General features: G+C 50.2%; 1 protein-coding gene across 6 annotated transcripts in view; it reads left to right on the forward strand.

Annotated features, from left to right (window-relative positions):
* ACLY (ATP citrate lyase) overlaps nucleotides 1-18594 on the forward strand; it is a 49236-nt gene that overhangs the window by 18321 nt on the left and 12321 nt on the right. For 4 of the 6 annotated variants that reach the window (XM_058704789.1, XM_058704787.1, XM_058704792.1 and 1 more), the window contains 10 exons: nucleotides 340-457; nucleotides 1971-2125; nucleotides 2745-2835; nucleotides 4173-4202; nucleotides 6675-6816; nucleotides 7114-7282; nucleotides 9374-9478; nucleotides 10815-11011; nucleotides 14920-15001; nucleotides 16902-17012. In XM_058704789.1, coding sequence (XP_058560772.1) covers nucleotides 340-457; nucleotides 1971-2125; nucleotides 2745-2835; nucleotides 4173-4202; nucleotides 6675-6816; nucleotides 7114-7282; nucleotides 9374-9478; nucleotides 10815-11011; nucleotides 14920-15001; nucleotides 16902-17012 — 1200 coding nt within the window. The remainder of the gene's footprint in view (nucleotides 1-339; nucleotides 458-1970; nucleotides 2126-2744; nucleotides 2836-4172; nucleotides 4203-6674; nucleotides 6817-7113; nucleotides 7283-9373; nucleotides 9479-10814; nucleotides 11012-14919; nucleotides 15002-16901; nucleotides 17013-18594) is intronic. The other 2 variants (XM_058704793.1, XM_058704791.1) reach the window with 1 other exon arrangement.

Consider the following 18594-nt stretch of genomic DNA (forward strand, 5'->3'; position numbering starts at 1 on the left):
CCTTGCATAGGACCCTGGTCTAGATCCTCGCCACCTGCCCTGGCTGCAATAAGAGATAACAAGGATGACTGGAGACGGCACCCTATGCATTGAGGGGTGTGACTCCCAGGGACTCCAAACTGCTGCCCCAGCAACATCACAAGCGACTGCATGTCCTGGGCCTTTCGGTTGCTTGTGCGCAGTCCAGTCCACACGTGTGAAATTCTTGACTGCCGGGGCCTGCCATGCTTCTTCGTGAGAAGCAGTCCTTGTTAGGTACACCTGGGATGTTCGTTCATCGTGATTATAAATAATTGCCTTATTTTTAGGCACATGTCTGTCGTCCCTTCCTGCTTCCAGGGCATCGTGAGAGCAATTCGAGATTACCAGGGTCCCCTGAAGGAGCACGAGGTCACGATCTTTGTCCGAAGAGGCGGCCCCAACTATCAGGAGGGCTTGCGGGTGATGGGAGAAGTAGGTAAGATGGCGACCTTTTCTGTCCCCAGCGCTCTGTGCCAGGTCTTCGGACACTTGCTTCTATTTCCAGTGTGTGCGCTCCTCTGATGCAGAGCTCGACCTGAACTTCACAATGGCTCAGAAAACATTTCCATTCAGCTGTTCATTTAACAGATATTTGCGGAACACCTGCTCTGTGTGGCCTGTGTGCCAAGCACTGGGGTTGCAGCTGTACATTTGACCGACAGCAATCCCTCGTGCTGTTGAAAACATCGACAGTAATGTCAGGTGGCGCTAGGTGACATGAAGGTAAACAAAGCCGAGTAAAGGGATAGCTTGCGTGGGAGGGGACAGGGCTGGTTTTAATGGGGTGATCGGTGGAAGCCCCCTAAAAAGGGTGACATTTGAGCAGTGACCTGGAGGAGAGGAGAGAGCATTTAGCAGTGTCTGCAGAGAGAAGGCCAAGTTCCAAGGCCCTGAATGGAAGCGTGCTGCTGTGCAGGACCAGCAGGCAGGGCCGAGGGAGCGAGGGCAGGGTGTTGGCAGGTAAGGGTGGGAGGCAGTGGGAGCTATGTGGGACTGGTACAGGTACGGGGGAGCACTTGGCCGTGACCCTGGGCTGGCAGCCTCTGGAAGACTTTGAGGAAGTGGCACAACTTGATTTTGGGTTAGAAGGGTTGTTTTGGCTGCTGGGTGGAGCGCGGGCTCAGGGGCAGGAGGGTGGAGACCCCTGGGGCTGTGGAGGGAGAGGTGGGGACGATTGGTTAATTGGTAGAACAAGAGAGCAGAGTGCAGACCTCATTGCTAGGAGCACTTACTTGGGGAGCAGGAATTCACATGAAGCGTTGGAGGGGTGACAGACGCGTGCCATCCCCTTTGATTGGAGGGGCAAAAGCTTGCCATCTTCCCATTTTTTGCAAATCTGGTATCCGTGGCAAATAGGAACCTGCCTCAATCACCTGAAGGGGTGCCAGGTCCTCGTTTTCACCTACAGCTGAGTTCCTGCCATGGGCCCAGCCTTCGGGACAGCATGGTGAATGTTAGTCACGGTCTGGCCATTAAACTCACAGAACATTAAATAAGTAAACACTTACTAAGAGGTTGATCCCTCTCAGGGATGTGTACAGTGAAGTGGCAGGGGAGACGGAGGAGGAGGTGGCGAGCGACGAGAGAGCTCCACACAGAGGACCGAGGGGGGCTGGAGCCCCGAGGAAATGAGCCCAAGGCTCAGGCACAGAGGCCAGGCCGGGCGGAAGTCGAGGTCGAGGGATGGGAGGGCCAGGGTCTCGCTGCCCACAGCAGGACGGTGCTTGTGGTTGCACTTCAGGGTGTCAGTAAAGCCAGGCCTTGCTCTTATCAAAGCAGGTGGTCTTTATGGAGATTTGTTTGGTGGTAAAAATATGACGGTTGGTCTATCCTGGATAATTGGCCTTGTGTAGAAGGCACTAGATGCCAGGCAGGGCCCCTTGCAGAGCAGTGTGGACGTGGACACTTATTTGAAGACTTGAATGATGGATTCTTTTCTTTCCTCACAGGGAAGACTACTGGGATCCCCATCCATGTCTTTGGGACTGAAACTCACATGACAGCCATTGTGGGCATGGCCCTAGGCCACCGGCCCATCCCCAACCAGCCACCCACAGCGGCCCACACTGCAAACTTCCTCCTTAATGCCAGTGGGAGTACCTCGGTAGGTGCCCCCTCTCCTCTGCCTTAAAACCTGCCTTGTCATCTTTGTTACCCTCTCCTACCTCCCTCCCATCCAGGATACAAGTGCCCCTCTTCTGTTCCTAGTCGTCTGTGGGCATTGGAGAAAGACGGGTTGGTTTCTAGATCTCTGCTGGCTTTTTTTCTGCCCAATCAAGGTAGCATAATGGAAAGCCTACCGGGTTTTATTAGTTTAGTTTAGTTTAGTTTCTTAAGTAAGCTCTTTACCCAATGTGAGACTTGAACTCACAACCCTGAGATCAAGAGTCTCATGCTCCACAGACTAAGCCAGCCAGATGCCCCAAGACCAGGGGTTTTTAAATCAGACTGGAGTTCAAATCCTGTTGAGAGAGAGACCGTGGCAGGTGTCTTACCCTCCAGAGCCTCAGTTTGCTTATCTGTGACCTAGAACAATACTAATTCCTATCTCAAGAGGGTTGTTGTAGTAGTACTTTTGCAAGCACTTAGTAGAAGATAGTGCTGTACAGGATTCTTATTACCTGATTTCTTTGGGGCCTTAAGGCTCCAAAGCTCAAGGACTAATAGTTCTTTTTCCCAGTTGCTACCTGTGACTCTTATCTTGTCTCCTTGTCCCACCCCAGACTCCAGCCCCCAGTAGGACGGCATCTTTTTCTGAGTCCAGGGCTGATGAGGTGGCACCCGCAAAGAAGGCCAAGCCTGCCATGCCACAAGGTAAGTGGCAGCCAGCAGATTCAGGCACTCCCTGTCTGCCTGTCCTTTCTGGGCCCTGCTGGGGTGGGCCCTGCTGGGGCGCCGGAACATGGTTTGGGCTGTGCTGTAAAAGTGTGCGTGGCACATGGGCCAAATGGACACGAGGACATGAAGAGTTGAACCTTCCTGAGCCTTTCTGTGGGCTCTCCACGCTGCACCTGGGTCACCTCGCTCCCCACTGTCTTCCCCTCTGTCCCCTTACTTCCGTGGGGCTGTGTGAAGTGGCGAAGGAGACAGGGCGACAGAAATACCTGGGGGTGGCAAGGCCTCCCAGACTCCACTTCTTTTTTTTCTTTCCTTTTTCTTTTTGTTAATGTTTATTTATTTTTGAGAGAGAGAGAGAGAGAGAGACAGACAGAACATGAGTGGGGTAGGGGAAGAGACAGAGAGAGGGAGACACAGAATCCAAGGCAGGCTCCAGGCTCTGAGCTGTCAGCACAGAGCCTGACTCAGGGCTCAAACTCATGAACCGGGAGATCACGACCTGAGCCGAAGTTGGTCATTTAACTGACTGAGCCACCCAGGCGCCCCTCCCAGACTCCACTTCTAAGTGGAGAGCAGGAGCCTAGAGCTGGTCCAGCAGAGCAAGGGCCCTCACAGTGGTTCCTGCCCGCCCAACCTCTTGGGGCTCCTACAAAGACCCCCCTTCCTGTGAGCCCACCGTAAGAGCACACGTCATTTACCAGCCCATCCTCAGTTTGTCTTCTGTGTCTGTCCGTCCTCTAGTTCATCAGATGTGACCCCTGCCACCGCCCAGCTCTTACAGCCAGTGTTAATTAATGCAGTCCCTTCCTGGTACAGGAAGTCTGCACTTGAGGCATTTTGGGAAATAGTTACACTGGCTCCAGGCACGCAAGATTGCACACTGTTTCCCCGCAGTCCCCAAACCAGCAGCTTTGTCCACAGAATGACAAGTCCAACCCTACGATAACCTGATCCTCTTACTGGGCTTCATGGGGACAAAACGGGATTGGCATTATAAGGGTGTGATGGGGCCAGCTGTCCCTCCACCAGGCCTGGGGGCTTTGGTGTTCAGCACACCTTCCAAGCCTTCTGGCTCCTCCTGCCCCCTCTCTGCCCCTTTGGCCCTTTGCCCTCTCTTGCTTCTGCTGTGCTGATCAGCACTCTCTCCTCTTCGGTCGGCTTCACTCCTGTCCATTGTGGAATAGACAAGACTTGGTGAGGGCGTCAGCCCTGTGAGGCTTGTCCTTGGGATCCTTCCCTTTTCCCACCCTCTCCCTCTAAAGCCTCCAGCTACCAGCAGGTGACTCAGTTGCCTTGGTCATTTTCTTTGACAGATTCAGTCCCAAGTCCAAGATCCCTGCAAGGTAGGATGCCCCTGCCCTGCCCCAGCTCTGTGTGTGGCTTTGTTAGTGGGTTATAGTCTTAACTGTGTGCTTTGTTTCCCCGCCCAAGTCCTAGTCCTTGCTCTCCCTCCCCTTCCCACCCCTGCTTAGTCACTCCCACCCCCACTCAGCACTCTCCTGGCCGGCTGTCTCTGGCTCTACGCTCAGGACAGGACATGGCGTGGAGCGTAGGAGCAACAGCTGGGCCCAACGCCTTGGAGAGTAGGGGTGGCGCCTGCTGAGGAGGGAGGGGAGTCCTGGGAAGGAGGGAGCCATGGACACTGAAGTGGGGTGGAGGGTGGTGGCAGCACAGGCGCACGGAGGGCAGCCTCAGCTCTCCCGATTCCCATCTGGGTCTCATGGTCTCTTTTCCTGCCAAGCCTCACTCCTGCCTGCTGCATCCCTGAGCTCTCAGTGCCAGCCATGGGTTTAGATTTCTCTGGGTTTTTGCGGAAGACAGGCTGGACAAGGAGAGATGTAGAAGCCTGGATGGATGTGCAGTAAATCTGTGGAGGGGATCTGGGTTTGGTCTGGTGAATGAGGTCACTGCTTACAAGGGACATTTTCAGTGCTCACTCACACGTTCACGCAAAGACACATTCGCCTATTGCCTAAAGTGAATGGATTCATTGCTTCAAAGTGTCAGGGCTTCTGCTTCTGCTTGACTTTTTGACTTTCACAGCTATGAGAGATTTTGCTCCAGGGGAGGGGGAAAAATTTTCTGATGATGACCTTTGATACCTTGCTAAGGGGAGGGGAAGGGGCACCTAGGCTAGGGTCAGGTATCCCCCTGGAAAGGCCAGGAATGCAAACCTCTGACCATCTGCCTTTAATCCCTCTGGTTCCTGTCTCTGGCGAGATCCTTTGTTACCTGAATGACCCAAGCACTGTGCCGAGAGAACAGGGGTCTACTCCAGTTCTGAGAACTCTTCCACCCAAGGGGTGGGCTTATCTTATTGTTAGTTCCTGAGCCAGACTTCGGAGGGAGAGGAGGACAAATAGTGCAGCCAGCAGGGGCGTCTGGTGGGGGTGTTAGGCCTGCAGCAGGGGTTCTCTGAGGCCCTTGCTGCTGGTTAGCTGAGGATGACAGCCTTCTCTGTGCTCTAATTCTGCGCCTTTCACACCAGAGGTACAGTTGGGCTTCTAGAGATTCCAGGCTTTGTCCCTTTCTGTAGTCTTTTGGGTAGACAGATGTGTGTATGTGTGTTTGCTCGCACTCTGACTTGGGTCCGTCTGGGCCCCCCTCCTGCGAGGGTGGGGAGGGTGGGGAGCTTGGCATCTCCAAGCTTCCGGTTCCTGGGACTGGGAAGTGAGGGTACCGGATTAGGTGGCTTCCTTTGTTCTGTGATCCCTTGTCTTGTGAGAACCCAGATGGGTCCGGTGACAATAAGTCCTACGTATTTGGAACAGCAGGAGCCTTGTGCTATGGGAAGCTTACAGCTGGGAGGGAAGAAGCAAGCCTGTGTAGGGATGAGAACCCCACATGCCTTGGGAGAGTGATCTCAAATTTATTAAATCACATCTTGAGCCTGATTAGCAAAGCCCACACTAGACTAGTATACTAGGTTAATTAATACCAGATGGCCACGGAGCTCAGTGCATTGATTTCCCTGGGGGAGCTGAGAACCTCCCTGGGGGGCTACTTTCCTCCAGCAGGACTTGCAGAGAAGGGAGAGTCCGGTCACCTGCCTGCAGGGTGGCGAAGGAGCGTTTCCCTTCAAGGCATGGAAGCATTTCTGAGCCCTTTCTCCCCTCCTTCTTTTGCCTCTCCTTTCTGCCCTGCGGGACCAGCCAAGAGCATTGTTCTGATCAGGAAAGGGCCAGAGGGAGGAGGGCAGGAGGAACAGCACAGAGAATGTGGGGAGGTGCTGAGAGCCAGTGTACCTAGGCCAGAACCTCAGGTAGAAATAGTAAGGCCATGGCCAGCCTCTACTTTGGACCTACACTGACCTAGAATCATGAGGATTCGGATCCTGACCCAAGCTGATTTATGTCCAGCTTTAGAGGTGGTGATTGTTGGGTTGTTTAAAATCCTGCAGGCACTAGAATTAGGAGAGCTTAGTTTTTTCTTGGTGACTTTAAAAATAATTTATCAAGCCTTTGTTGGCATATAAGCAAAATGCTGATTATACTCCTTTCCTGTGAAGGTGAGCAGGTCCTATAGGGATTCTCTGCCTGTGGACCTGTTCTCTGCATGGGAGTCCTTTCTGTGTCCGTTGCTAGCTCTTTACCAGCCAGGCAGGTCCTCTTAGCTCTCTTTGCTCTCTCTGCCCCCTCTTTCCAGAAAAAACAAGGCACCTCTTCCCCAAGTTCTCAGAATCCCATCCTCTTGACGCTGCTCTGCGGTGGTGATGAGCCCCCCTCCCTGGACTGGGCATGGAGGGGTGTGGCAGCCCCTGAGGGTCTCCCGGGGGTGTGTGTTCTGGGTGCACTCGCTGTGTCTTTGCCCACCAGGAAAGAGTGCCACCCTCTTCAGCCGCCACACAAAGGCCATCGTGTGGGGCATGCAGACCCGGGCTGTACAGGGCATGCTGGACTTTGACTACGTCTGCTCCCGAGATGAGCCCTCCGTGGCCGCCATGGTGTACCCTTTCACGTGAGTCCCACCAGGGCGGGAAACTAGAGATGGCTGCCAAGTGGGATTTCCTCATCTCATCCCCCTCACTAAGAGCTGGGGGGAGCCAGCAAGATTATCCCCTTGGGTGGGGAAGCACCTGCCATCCCAGACTGGGGCGATCCGTATTCCTGGGGGATCTTTTCCCCAGAGTTTGGAACTCTTTGAGGACAGAGGCCCTGTCTTTCCACCTTCTAGATGAAGCTCCTCCCTTGGCTCCGCCCTCCCCAGCCCGGACAGTTTGGGGCTGTCCTGACCCCTCCTCCTTCTCTCTCACAGCGGGGACCACAAGCAGAAGTTTTACTGGGGTCACAAGGAGATCCTGATCCCTGTCTTCAAGAACATGGCTGATGCCATGAAGAAGCACCCAGAAGTAGACGTGCTGATCAACTTTGCCTCTCTCCGCTCAGCCTATGACAGTACCATCGAGACCATGAACTACTCACAGGTAGATCACTGGGTCCTGGGGTGGGGAAGCAGGGAAAGCCCTTGAGTGGTGTCAGCCGGCACTGCCACCTGGGCTAAAGGGCTTGGCACTCGGGACTGGCTGGCGATCGAAAGTGGTTGGATACACTTGATCTTCGGAAGGTAGGGTTAGGGAGGTAGGGTGGTAACTGAGGGCGGGCAAGCCAGACAGGGCTGCTTACCTGGGCTAACAAAGAGTCCGTTCAGGATCATCTACCTCTGCCAGAACCTCCCTGTGCTGCTAGGACTGGCTCTAAGAATAGAATCAAAAGCAATTTCTTATGAAGTCATTACATATTTATTACAAAGAAAACTTAAATACTGTTAAATAAAAAGAAGAACATAAATGCTTCAGTTAAGTAAGTCCTATTTCTCAGAAACACGGTTACCAACGTTTGAGTGTATCCTTATCAGTACCTTTTTCTGGATTTGAACAGGTGGAATAATACTGTATGTAACTATTTTGTAATCCATTGTTTTCAGTTACTTTTTCTACATCAATAAATATTTATTGGCAACATCGGTTTTGGTTTTTCAGGTCCTATGGTGAGCATCTTAGATGAACATTTGCATATATCCTTAATTATTTCCCCAGCGCAAATGTCTAAACCAGTCAGACTGCTGCATCAGAATATACAGATTTGAAAGCCTTTGTTTGATCCATCCTGCCCAGGTGCCCTCCAGAAAAGTTGTATGGACATAATCTCCATCACTAGTCCAAGAATGCCTGCTTCCCTGTACCCTGGCCAACACTTGAATGTTTGCGTTATAAAAACACATATTTGACGAGTGATAGGCATTCTACTTGTGTATCTTTGATCATTAACTAAGATGAACTTTCAAAAACATTTATTGACCATTTATATTTTACGAGGTGCTCTCCCTTCCTTTTTTTCTGTTGAGGTATTTGTCATTTTTGTTACTGATTTGTACGAGCCTTTATATTTTTTTTTAACGTTTATTTTTGAGAGAGACAGAGCGCAAGCGGGGAGGGGTAGAGAGAGAGGGAGACACAGAATCTGAAGCAGACTCCAAGTTCTGAGCTGTCAGCACAGAGCCTGACGCAGGGCTTGAACTCACGAACTGTGAGATGGTGACCTGCCAAAGTCAGATATTCAATTTACTGAGCCACCCAGGTCCCTCTGTACGAGCCTTTATAGATTAAGATATTGATTCTTCTGTTCAAAATTATTGTCTGATCCCAGACTGGCCTAGTTCAGCTTATGATTGGAGAATGTAAACTTTTGTTCCCATCTCAGTGAAACAAAAACGAAAACACACCTGCTGAAAATGAGTTGTTTTTTTATTCTTGAGCAAAGGTTAACAGACTATAGCCTAAGGGTCAAACTTAGCTCTCTGTTTTTATAAATAAACTTTTATTGGAACACAGCCATATTCATTCATTTACATGTTGTCCATCATTGCCTTCATGCTACACAGGCAAAGTTTAGCAGTTACTGCAGAGACCATATGACCGACGAAGCCAGAAAAAGTTTGCTGGCCCTGAGAGCCAGATAGAGATGGTTCTTGATGTTTCCTGCCCAACCCTCCTCCCCACCCCCCCACCCCTACCCCTTCTGGCTTTCTCCCCCAGCCCAGTCTCTGGTCTGTGTGTGGAAGCAGCTCGTGTCCCGTGCTGGCCCTGGGACATAGAGTCGGAGACTCAGAGGGTACAGCGGAGAAAGCCGTAGATACTTGCTTTATGAGCAGGCATCAGGACAGGTGGGGGGGACAGGTGGGTCTGAGTCTTGAGGGTTTTTGGATGGGAGAGAATGTAGCCACTTTGACGGTCATGGGTTTTCAGAAACATTTGTTCCTGCTTGGGTTACTGAGCTACTGTGGTGTTAACCAATGGAGATTGGTTTCGGGTATCTATGCCTCTCGCCTCTCCTTTTGGAAGAGGATTGGAGTGATGAGGCTAGGAACAGAGGTCTATGGGAGGAAGGGGTGCATACTGTTAACATTACTTTGTTCTTAGAGCCTGGAAGGGGGCATGGAAGGTTGGTCCTGTATAGGTTGCTGCCTCGTTGCTTCATCTGAGGCACAGAGTTAACAGGAAGGGACTGTCCTTTAGATCCGGACCATTGCCATCATAGCTGAAGGCATCCCTGAGGCCCTCACAAGGAAGCTGATCAAGAAGGCAGACCAGAATGGAGTGACCATCATTGGACCTGCCACTGTGAGTGTCCTTTTCCAGAAACCCTTTTTTCTTTCTTTCTTTCGTTCTTTCGTTCTTTCGTTCTTTCTTTCTTTCTTTCTTTCTTTCTTTCTTTCTTTCTTTCTTTCTTTCTTTTTTTAATGTTTATTTATTTTTGAGAGAGAGACAGCGTGTGCGTGGGGGAGGAGCAGGGAGAGAGGGAGACCCGGAATCTGAAGCAGGCTCCAGGCTCCCAGCTGTCAGCACAGAGCCCGACTCGGGGCTCGAACTCAGGAACTGTGAGACCATGACCTGAGCCGAAGTCAGATACTTAACTGACTAAGCCACCCAGTTGCCCCAAGCCTTTTAAGTTCAAGGCTATCTTATAAAGTTCTGGGCCCACAGAAAACTAAGTTGTTGACTCTTCTGTTTCCCTGTTAGGTTGAAAAGATTCAGAGAGTACCTATTGAAAGTGCATATCTACTTTAAAGGGCCATATCTACTCTCTCCAGGCCATGTCACTTTCATAGTTTTAAGGGGCTAACTGGGAGATTTTCTCTGTCCACCTCCATACAACCATAGCATAATCTTTATTACTTTAATTGTAAACCAAAGGAAAATCTACCTAAGGGTTTTATTTGCCCAAAGGTCTTCAACATAGAAAGAAACTGCTCTGTGACTATTTTGTTGTTGTTTTTACTTCGTGGTTGAGTTAAAATTTTGTCCGAAGCTGAGATCTTTTAGTTAAGCAAGGGGGCTTTCATCTCAGAGGCAAGGGTGATTTTGAGCAGAGGCATACACCTGTGTTTCACACTTTAATGGGTGCTGTCACCCTTTTAGAGCCAAGGTGACTTAACCCTGAGTATACATATCTGAACGTGCAGTAGTAGTGAGCCGTGTTTTACAAGTAAGGTTCTCTTTTTTTCCGCATAATGTCGCTCGCGGGAGAGATGAGATTCTTTTTTTTTTTTTTTTTTTTTTTTTTTAATTTTTTTTCCAACGTTTTTTATTTATTTTTGGGACAGAGAGAGACAGAGCATGAACGGGGGAGGGGCAGAGAGAGAGGGAGACACAGAATCGGAAACAGGCTCCAGGCTCCGAGCCATCGGCCCAGAGCCTGATGCGGGGCTCGAACTCACGGACCGCGAGATCGTGACCTGGCTGAAGTCGGACGCTTAACCGACTGCGCCACCCAGGCGCCCCAGGAGAGATGAGATTCTTAAGCCAGAAACTCAGTGTGTAGGTGTTAACTCTCTTGGAACATTTTCTCCCCGTCCTGACCAGAGGGGGTTGAGCAGGTAGTGTTGGGCTTTGGGATTCTCCTGAGCTCTGTGGGGAGCTTACCTTTCCTCCCTGACTGCTGTTTCTGCCCTTGCAGGTTGGAGGCATCAAGCCTGGGTGCTTCAAGATTGGGAATACAGGTGGGATGCTGGACAACATCCTGGCCTCCAAGCTGTACCGCCCTGGCAGTGTGGCCTACGTCTCACGTTCTGGGGGCATGTCCAACGAGCTCAACAATATCATTTCTCGGACCACTGATGGCGTCTATGAGGGTGTGGCCATTGGCGGGGACAGGTGATCAGCTGGGCCAAGGCGGGCCTCTTACATTTGGGAGGGGCAGGCTGGGAGAGGGGAGCGGGATCCTCCAATCTCTGCTTGCTACCACTGAGTTAAGTCCATAAAACGGGCCATCTCTACCCTGTCTCAGGTCTGACATGGGCATAATATCAGAAGAAAACAGGAAAAGGTGTTTTTCAAAGGTATTTGGGCTTTGGGGGTAATTCTGTACGCTGTCTCTGTGTTGTGGCCATAGGGAGGCAGCAGAGTGCAGGGGTTGGCAGGACCAATTCTGAAATCAGACCATGGGGTTCGAGTCCCAGTTTCTCTGTTTACCAGGGAGGCGTTCTGGACAGGTCCCTTACCTTCCCTGGAGCTCTAGCATCCTTACAGATCACGTGGGTAAAACAATAGCACCCACCTCATGGAGTCATTGGGAGGATTTAGTGAGGTGTTTCTAGAAGGTAGCCTGGCACTTAGCAAGTACTCAGCAGGTGTTAACTGTAATAGTGAAAGGAAGAACTGTTTCTTTACTCTCTACCATGACCACACTCACACTTCTGGCTACCAAATGTTGGGATTTTTTTCCCCCATACCAAGCAGTTCTCCAGTTCTCCGCAGATACCAGCTGGGTGTTCTGCAGTTCATTTCGGTTTTGACAGTATCTACTTGGAGTCAGCACCAGATCCCACAGGTGAAGGGCCCAGTCCCACAAGACTGCCCCCACTTCAGATGCCAATCATGAGTCTGGGCTTCCGGTACTCCTGAGCAACCAGCTATACACTGGGGGTCCCTGTGCCCCACTTCTTGGGTTGGTAATTTGCTAGAATGGATTGTAGAACCCAGGAACAATCAGATAAAAGAAATGCATAGGGCAAATTATAGGGAGCAGTGCATGGAGCTTCTATGTCCTTTCTGGGCATGCCACCCTCCCAGCACCTTGGTGTATTCCCCAACCCACAAGCTTTCCAAACCCCTTTCTTTAGGGATTTTTATGGAGACTTCATCATGTAGGTGTGATTATTAATTCAATCTCTAGCCCTTCTCCCTTCTGCATAGAGTGGTGAGTAGGGCTGAAAATTCCAGGACTCTGATCATGTCTTGGTCTTCTAAAAATTTTTTTTAATGTTTATTCATTTTTGAGAGAGAGATAGAATGGGCAAGGAGCAGAGAGAGAGAGAGAGAGAGAGAGAGAGAATCTGAAGCAGGCTGCAGGCTCTAAGCTGTCAGCATGGAGCCTGATGCGGGGCTCAAACCGACGAACCATGAGATCGTGACCTGAGCCAAAATTAGACGCTTAAGCGACTAAGCCACCCAGGCGCCCCATGACTTCAGGGTCTTCTAGAGACCAGCCCCCACCCAGGAACTATGCAGGCATCCACCAAGTTGCCTTGTGAGAACAAGACACTCCTGTCACCCGGGAAATTCCAACAGACTCAGGAGCTTTCTGTAGCACCCCGTCACTCAGAAGATTACAAGGGTTTTAGGAGCTCTGCATCAAGAACTGGGGCCAGAGACCCAGTAGATATTTCTTATTTCACAAATAGCATACTCATTGTTTTTGTTGGTGGGAACAGTAATAGTAATCAGTAGGGTCATCAATAGGGTACTATTTTGGAGTAATGCCTAGTACTTAATACCATAACACGTGTTAGCCATTGCCTTTTTTTTGTTTTTGTTTTTGTTTATTTTATTTTTGAGAGAGTATGAGTGAGGGAGGGACAGAGAGAGAGGGAGACAGAGAATCCCAAGCAGGCTTCACGCTGTCAATGCAGAACCCGACTTGGGGCTCGAACTCACGAACCTGTGAGATCATGATAGAATGCTCTTGAAGATCTGTAGAGAAGCATCCTTTGCCTTAAACAATCCTTTTGTAAACTCCTATGACAGGAGAAAAAAAAATACAGGTGACCCTCGAACAACATGGGTTTGAACTGCACGGGTCCACTTATAATATGCAGATTTTTGAAAATATAGTACAGCACTCCACATGTATTTTCTCATGGTTTTGTTAATAACATTCTCTTTTCTCTAGCTTACTTTAGTGTAAGAATACAGTATATAATGCATAAACATACAAGATGTGTGTTAATTGACTGTTTTTGTTATCAGTAAGGCTTCTGGTTAAGAATAGGCTATTAGGGAGGTGCCTGGAGGGCTCGGTCGGTTAAACGCCTGACTCTCAGTTTCAGCTCAGGTCATGATCTCAGAGTTTGGTGAGTTCGAGCCCTGCATTGGGCTCTGTGCTGACAGTGCGGAGCCTGTTTGAGATTCATTCTCTCTCTCTCTCTCTCTCTCTCTCTCTCTCCCTCCCTTCCTCCCTCCCTCCCTCTCTCTCTCCCTCCCCCTCCCTCCCTCCCTCCCTCTCTCTCTCTCTCTCTCTCTGCCCCTCCCTTACTCATGTTGTCTCTGCCTCTCTTAAATAAAGAAACTTAAAAAAAAAATCTTTAAGAACAGGCTATTAGGGGGCTCCTGGGTGGCTCAGTCAGTTAAGCATCTGACTTTGGCTCAGGTCATGATCTCATAGTTCATGGGTTCGGGCCTGGTGTTGGGCTCTGTGCTGACAGCTGAGAGCCTGGAGCCTGCTTCAGATTCTGTGTCTCCCTCTCTTTCTGCCCCTCCCCTGCTCGCTCTCTGTCTCTCGCTCTCTCAAAAATAAATATTAAAAAAAAAAAAAGAATAGGCTATTAGTAGTTAAGTTTTTGGGGAGTCAGAAGTTATAGTTTGATTTTCAACTGCATGTGGTGGGGGTTAGCGTTCCTAACGCCCACATTGCTCAAGGGTCAACTATGTATATGGACCTATATATAGACCTAGCAATAGCCTGCCAATCCTGGGACATCAGGTGGCACACTGTATTATCTATTGCTGTGTTCGAAGAAAATCATGCAAACCAAGTGACTTCAAACTATAATAAAACACTCGTGGGACATCTGGGAGGCTCAGTTAGTCGAGTGTCCGACTCTTGATCTCAGCTCAGGTCATGATTCCAGGGTCATGGGATCAACCCCCCTCTCTCTCTAGAATAAGGGTTTGAAACAACAAGAAAACCCCACATTTGTCCTTATAGTTTCCGTGGGTCAGGATTCAGGGCAGCTCAAGTGGGCATTTCTGGCGTGGGGGAGGGGTGGGTTGCAGTGATGTGTGAGGTGTCAGCGATGCTGACGGCGGGCCCGAGGTGGACGTCGCTCATCCACAGGGCTGGTAAGGTGGTTCTTCTCTGTGGGCTTCTCCATAGGCTGCTTAATGTCCTCAGGACATAATGGCCAGCATCCCCCAGAGTGAGCAGTTCAAGACAGAGTGCCAGACAAGCTAGTCTTTATAACCCTGCCATGGAAGTCACTGTCCTAGAATCGCTTCTGCCACATTTTGTTTATTAGAAGCTAATCATTAAGTCTGACCCGTATTCAAGAGAAGCATGAGGTTCTACCTTCTTAAAAGAATTTGCAGCCATATTTTATTTAGTTATTATTTTAGAGACAACATGCGAGCAGGAGGGAAGGGCAGAGAGGGAGAGGGAAAGAAAGAGAATCTGAAGCAGTCTTCACGCTTAGCTCAGATCCTGACATGGGGCTCGATCCCATGACCCTGCGATCATGACCTGAGCTGAAATCAAGAGTCAGACGCTCAACTGACTGAGCCACCCAGGCGCCCTGCAGCCATATTTTAAAACCCCCAAACATGTGCTCTCCAATCATCTCTTACTGCCAAGCGAACCTCCCCTCCCCTCCTTCTCTTCCCTTGTGCCTCATTTACTTACCACCCTCCCCACCCCCGCCATTATTCTTGAGGCATCTATGGGCCTTCACCGGACACCCACACTCACGAAGAACCTCAGAGCATTCCTGGTACTAGCATGCTTCCCACACATGTACACACACCTCCCCGAGCCTCCTGACCCCGTGTGTTCTCTCTGCTGTCACCAGGTACCCTGGCTCAACATTCATGGATCACGTGCTACGTTACCAGGACACGCCAGGCGTCAAAATGATTGTGGTTCTTGGAGAGGTGAGTTTTGGGTTTCTTTAGAGAGAGTGGTCGTGATCAGGGGAGGGGGGCAGAGGGAAAGAGACACCTAAGCAGGCTGCACGCTCAGCATGGAGCCCAACATGGAGTTCAGTCCCATGACCCTGGGATCATGACCTGAGCCCCTGTTTTTTGTTTGTTTGATTGATTTTTAATTTTTTTTTTCAACATTTATTTATATCTGAGAGAGAGAGTACATGCACACGCAGGGGAGGGACAGAGAGAGAGACAGACAGACAGACAGAAGATCTGAAGCAGGCTCCATGCTGTGAGCACAACTTGATGTGTGGCCCAAACTCATGACTGTGAGATCACTAATTGAGCCAAAACCAAGAGTCAGATGCTTAACTGAGCCACCCAGGCACCCCTGGTTATATATAACGTAAAGTGACGGTCCCTGGTAATTCCGCTCCCTGCCTACACTCTGGGGCTTAGAGGTTGTCACTGTTAACACTGAAAAAGCTCTTGCTTCTTGGTGTCACAAGACATTTTAGTGCCAATAGGGGGTGCCTGGGTGGCTCAGTCGGTTAGGCATCCGACTTCGGCTCAGGTCATGATCTCACGGTTTGTGGGTTTGTGGGTTCGAGCCCCGCATCAGGCTCTGTGCTGTCAATGCAGAGTCTGCTTCAGATCCTCTGTCTCCCTCACTCTACTCCTCCTCCAGCCTCTCTCTCTTTCTCAAAAATAAACATAAAAAAAATTTTTTTTTAATACATAAAAACATAAAGAAGAAACTTTTGGCTGGCCTTGGTCTCTTGGGAAGTGCATAGCTGGAGTAAGAAGTGTACTTTTTTTTGGGGCGCCTGGGTGGCGCAGTCGGTTAAGCGTCCGACTTCAGCCAGGTCACGATCTCGCGGTCCATGAGTTCGAGCCCCGCGTCGGGCTCTGGGCTGATGGCTCAGAGCCTGGAGCCTGTTTCCGATTCTGTGTCTCCCTCTCTCTCTGCCCCTCCCCCGTTCATGCTCTGTCTCTCTCTGTCCCAAAAATAAATAAAAAAAAAAAAAAAAAAAAAAGTTGAAAAAAAAAAAAAAGAAGTGTACTTTTTTTTGTTTGCTTTTTTATGTTTATTTTTGAGAGAGAGAGAGAGAGAGAGCGAGAGAGGGAGAGAGAGAGAGAGAGAGAGATGGAGCACCATGGTGGGGGGGTGCGGGAGAGGGAGACAGAATCTAAAGCAGGCTGTAGGCTCTGAGCTGTCAGTACAGAGTCGACATGGGGCTCGAACTCCTGAACTGTGAGATCATGACCTGAACCACCTGAGTCGGATGCTGAACCGACTGAGCCACTCAGGTGTCCCAGAAGTGTACTTTTTTAGTTTGAGAGAGTCCTAGGACCTCTGTCCTTGCCTGTGCCTCTGAGCAGGTCAGATCCAATCAGATTAGATTCTGGTTAGATCAGGGACTTCAGAGGGTACCCACTGCCCTTTCACAACTCTTCCTTGCACCCCATCTCAATTTTCCAGGCTATTATTTGACCAAAGCCAGTGTCTCTTCATTTTCTTTTTTTTTTTTTTTTTTTTAAATTTTTTTTTCAACATTCTTCATTTATCTTTGGGACAGAGAGAGACAGAGCATGAACGGGGGAGGGGCAGAGAGAGAGGGAGACACAGAATCCGAAACAGGCTCCAGGCTCCGAGCCATCGGCCCAGAGCCCGACGCGGGGCTCGAACTCACGGACCGCGAGATCATGACCTGGCCGAAGTCGGACGCCCAACCGACTGCGCCACCCAGGCGCCCCTCTTCATTTTCTAGCCAAGTTGTCAGTTAGGACTCTTGGTGCCTCTGAGCCCTGCCTGATTTGGAACAGATTTTCCTGCTGTGGTGCTGCCCACAGCAACTCTGGATGGGTTCCACTAACTAATGGGCTTTTTTTTGTTCCTTGGCAGATCGGGGGCACTGAGGAATATAAGATCTGCCGGGGCATCAAGGAGGGCCGCATCACCAAGCCCGTGGTCTGCTGGTGCATTGGGACCTGTGCCACCATGTTCTCCTCTGAGGTACGGCCAGGACAGGTCACTCCTGGACAGGAAGGCCGAAGAGGGGCATTCGAGGTGAACCGTGTGGTCCTCTCATTAAGCAGCTGGTTCCTGCAATGAACATATTTATTTGCTTGGTTACTGCAAGGTCTGGTCAGGGTCCTGCTCTCTAGGAGGTTAATTCCAGTTGGGGGAGGCAGTTGTCAACAGATTAAGGCCAGAACAAGTCTCTGAGTCCCTGCTTGGCGTGGGGCACACTTCTGTCTGGAGGAGTTGAGATGGCTTCACAGGGAAGGTAACGTTTGGACTGAGAAGGAGTTTGCTGAGCGAAAGGGACACAGAGGAGGGAGAGCACGCACCCCAGACGCATTGCTGGGGCAGGGCGTGGGGAGAGGCTGTACGTGAAAGTGCCCGGAGGCATAAAGTGAGTGCAGCTCGTCACCGGCATCCAACAGAAATGCTCCCGGGTCGCCTGGCTCCTGCTGAGTATGGCAATCCAGGCTGCGGCCCCAGTACTCCAGCTCACAGGACCCTCTGTCGGGAAGATGGCCCATCCAGTGATGACAAAACCGAGGAAACGAACACTTGTCCTTGATGAGTGATCAATAGTTGGGCAGGCTCTGAGTGTGAGGCCATAAGTGCTGTGTGCAGATGAAGATAATAGTTGGCCAGAGGGCTTCCTGCAACAGTGATAATCCCTACGCTGAAGCCCTCCACCCTTCCTGCCAGTAAGCCTGTCACCCTGCTCTTTCTCCCTGGAATGCCTGCCTTCCCCTCTGATATTCCATACCCACGTCACAGGGGCAGTATTTGTGTAGTTGCAAAATGCTCCTCTCCTTCAAACCAGCGGTTCCGTTCCTGCAGATTTACCGTCGGGGTCTGCATGCAAAAATATTTCAGCATGCGTGCAAGGATACTCGCAATGTTGTAAGGGCAGAAAGCGGAACGGCCTGAATGCTGCTGGCCAGGAGAGGGTATGTCATCCTGGCGCCAGCCATGTGATAGAAACCCAGGCAGGCAGGAGAAGAATGAGGTAGATCTTGATGTGTTGGTATAGAAAGAATATGTTACATCAAGTATTAATGGTGCGAGTTTTTTTTTTTTTTCTTCCCAAGTAAATAAGAGGAAAGGGGCAGGTCATAGAATCATGCCTGTCTTTCAGACGTGACCTCTACTCTCACAGGCTAGAATCAGCTCTAGGTGGATCTGTGTGACCAGGGCAGGTCATTTGGCCTCTCCGTGCCTCAGTTTCTCGAGGTGTAAAATGGGGCTGATTCTGGGTTGTTGTGTGGCTTACGTAAGAAAGTAATTGAGGGGCGCCTGGGTGGCTCAGTCGGTTAAGCAACTGACTTTGGCTCAGGTCGTGATCTCACGGTTCATGGGTTCAAGCCCCGCATCGGGCTCTGTGCTGACAGCTCAGAGCCTGGAGCCTGCTTCAGATTCTGTGTCTCCTTCTCTCTGCCCCTTCCCTACTTGTTCTCGTTCTCTCTCTCTCTCTCTCTCTCTCTCTCTCTCCCAAAAATAAATAAAATGTAAAAAAAAAAATTTTTTTTTTAAAAGAAAGTAATTGGAAAGGTCTGGCACATGCAGGTTTTAGCAGATA

The sequence above is a fragment of the Neofelis nebulosa genome, chromosome 16 (genome assembly GCF_028018385.1).
Source record: "Neofelis nebulosa isolate mNeoNeb1 chromosome 16, mNeoNeb1.pri, whole genome shotgun sequence".
Classification (NCBI taxonomy): Eukaryota; Metazoa; Chordata; class Mammalia; order Carnivora; family Felidae; genus Neofelis; species Neofelis nebulosa.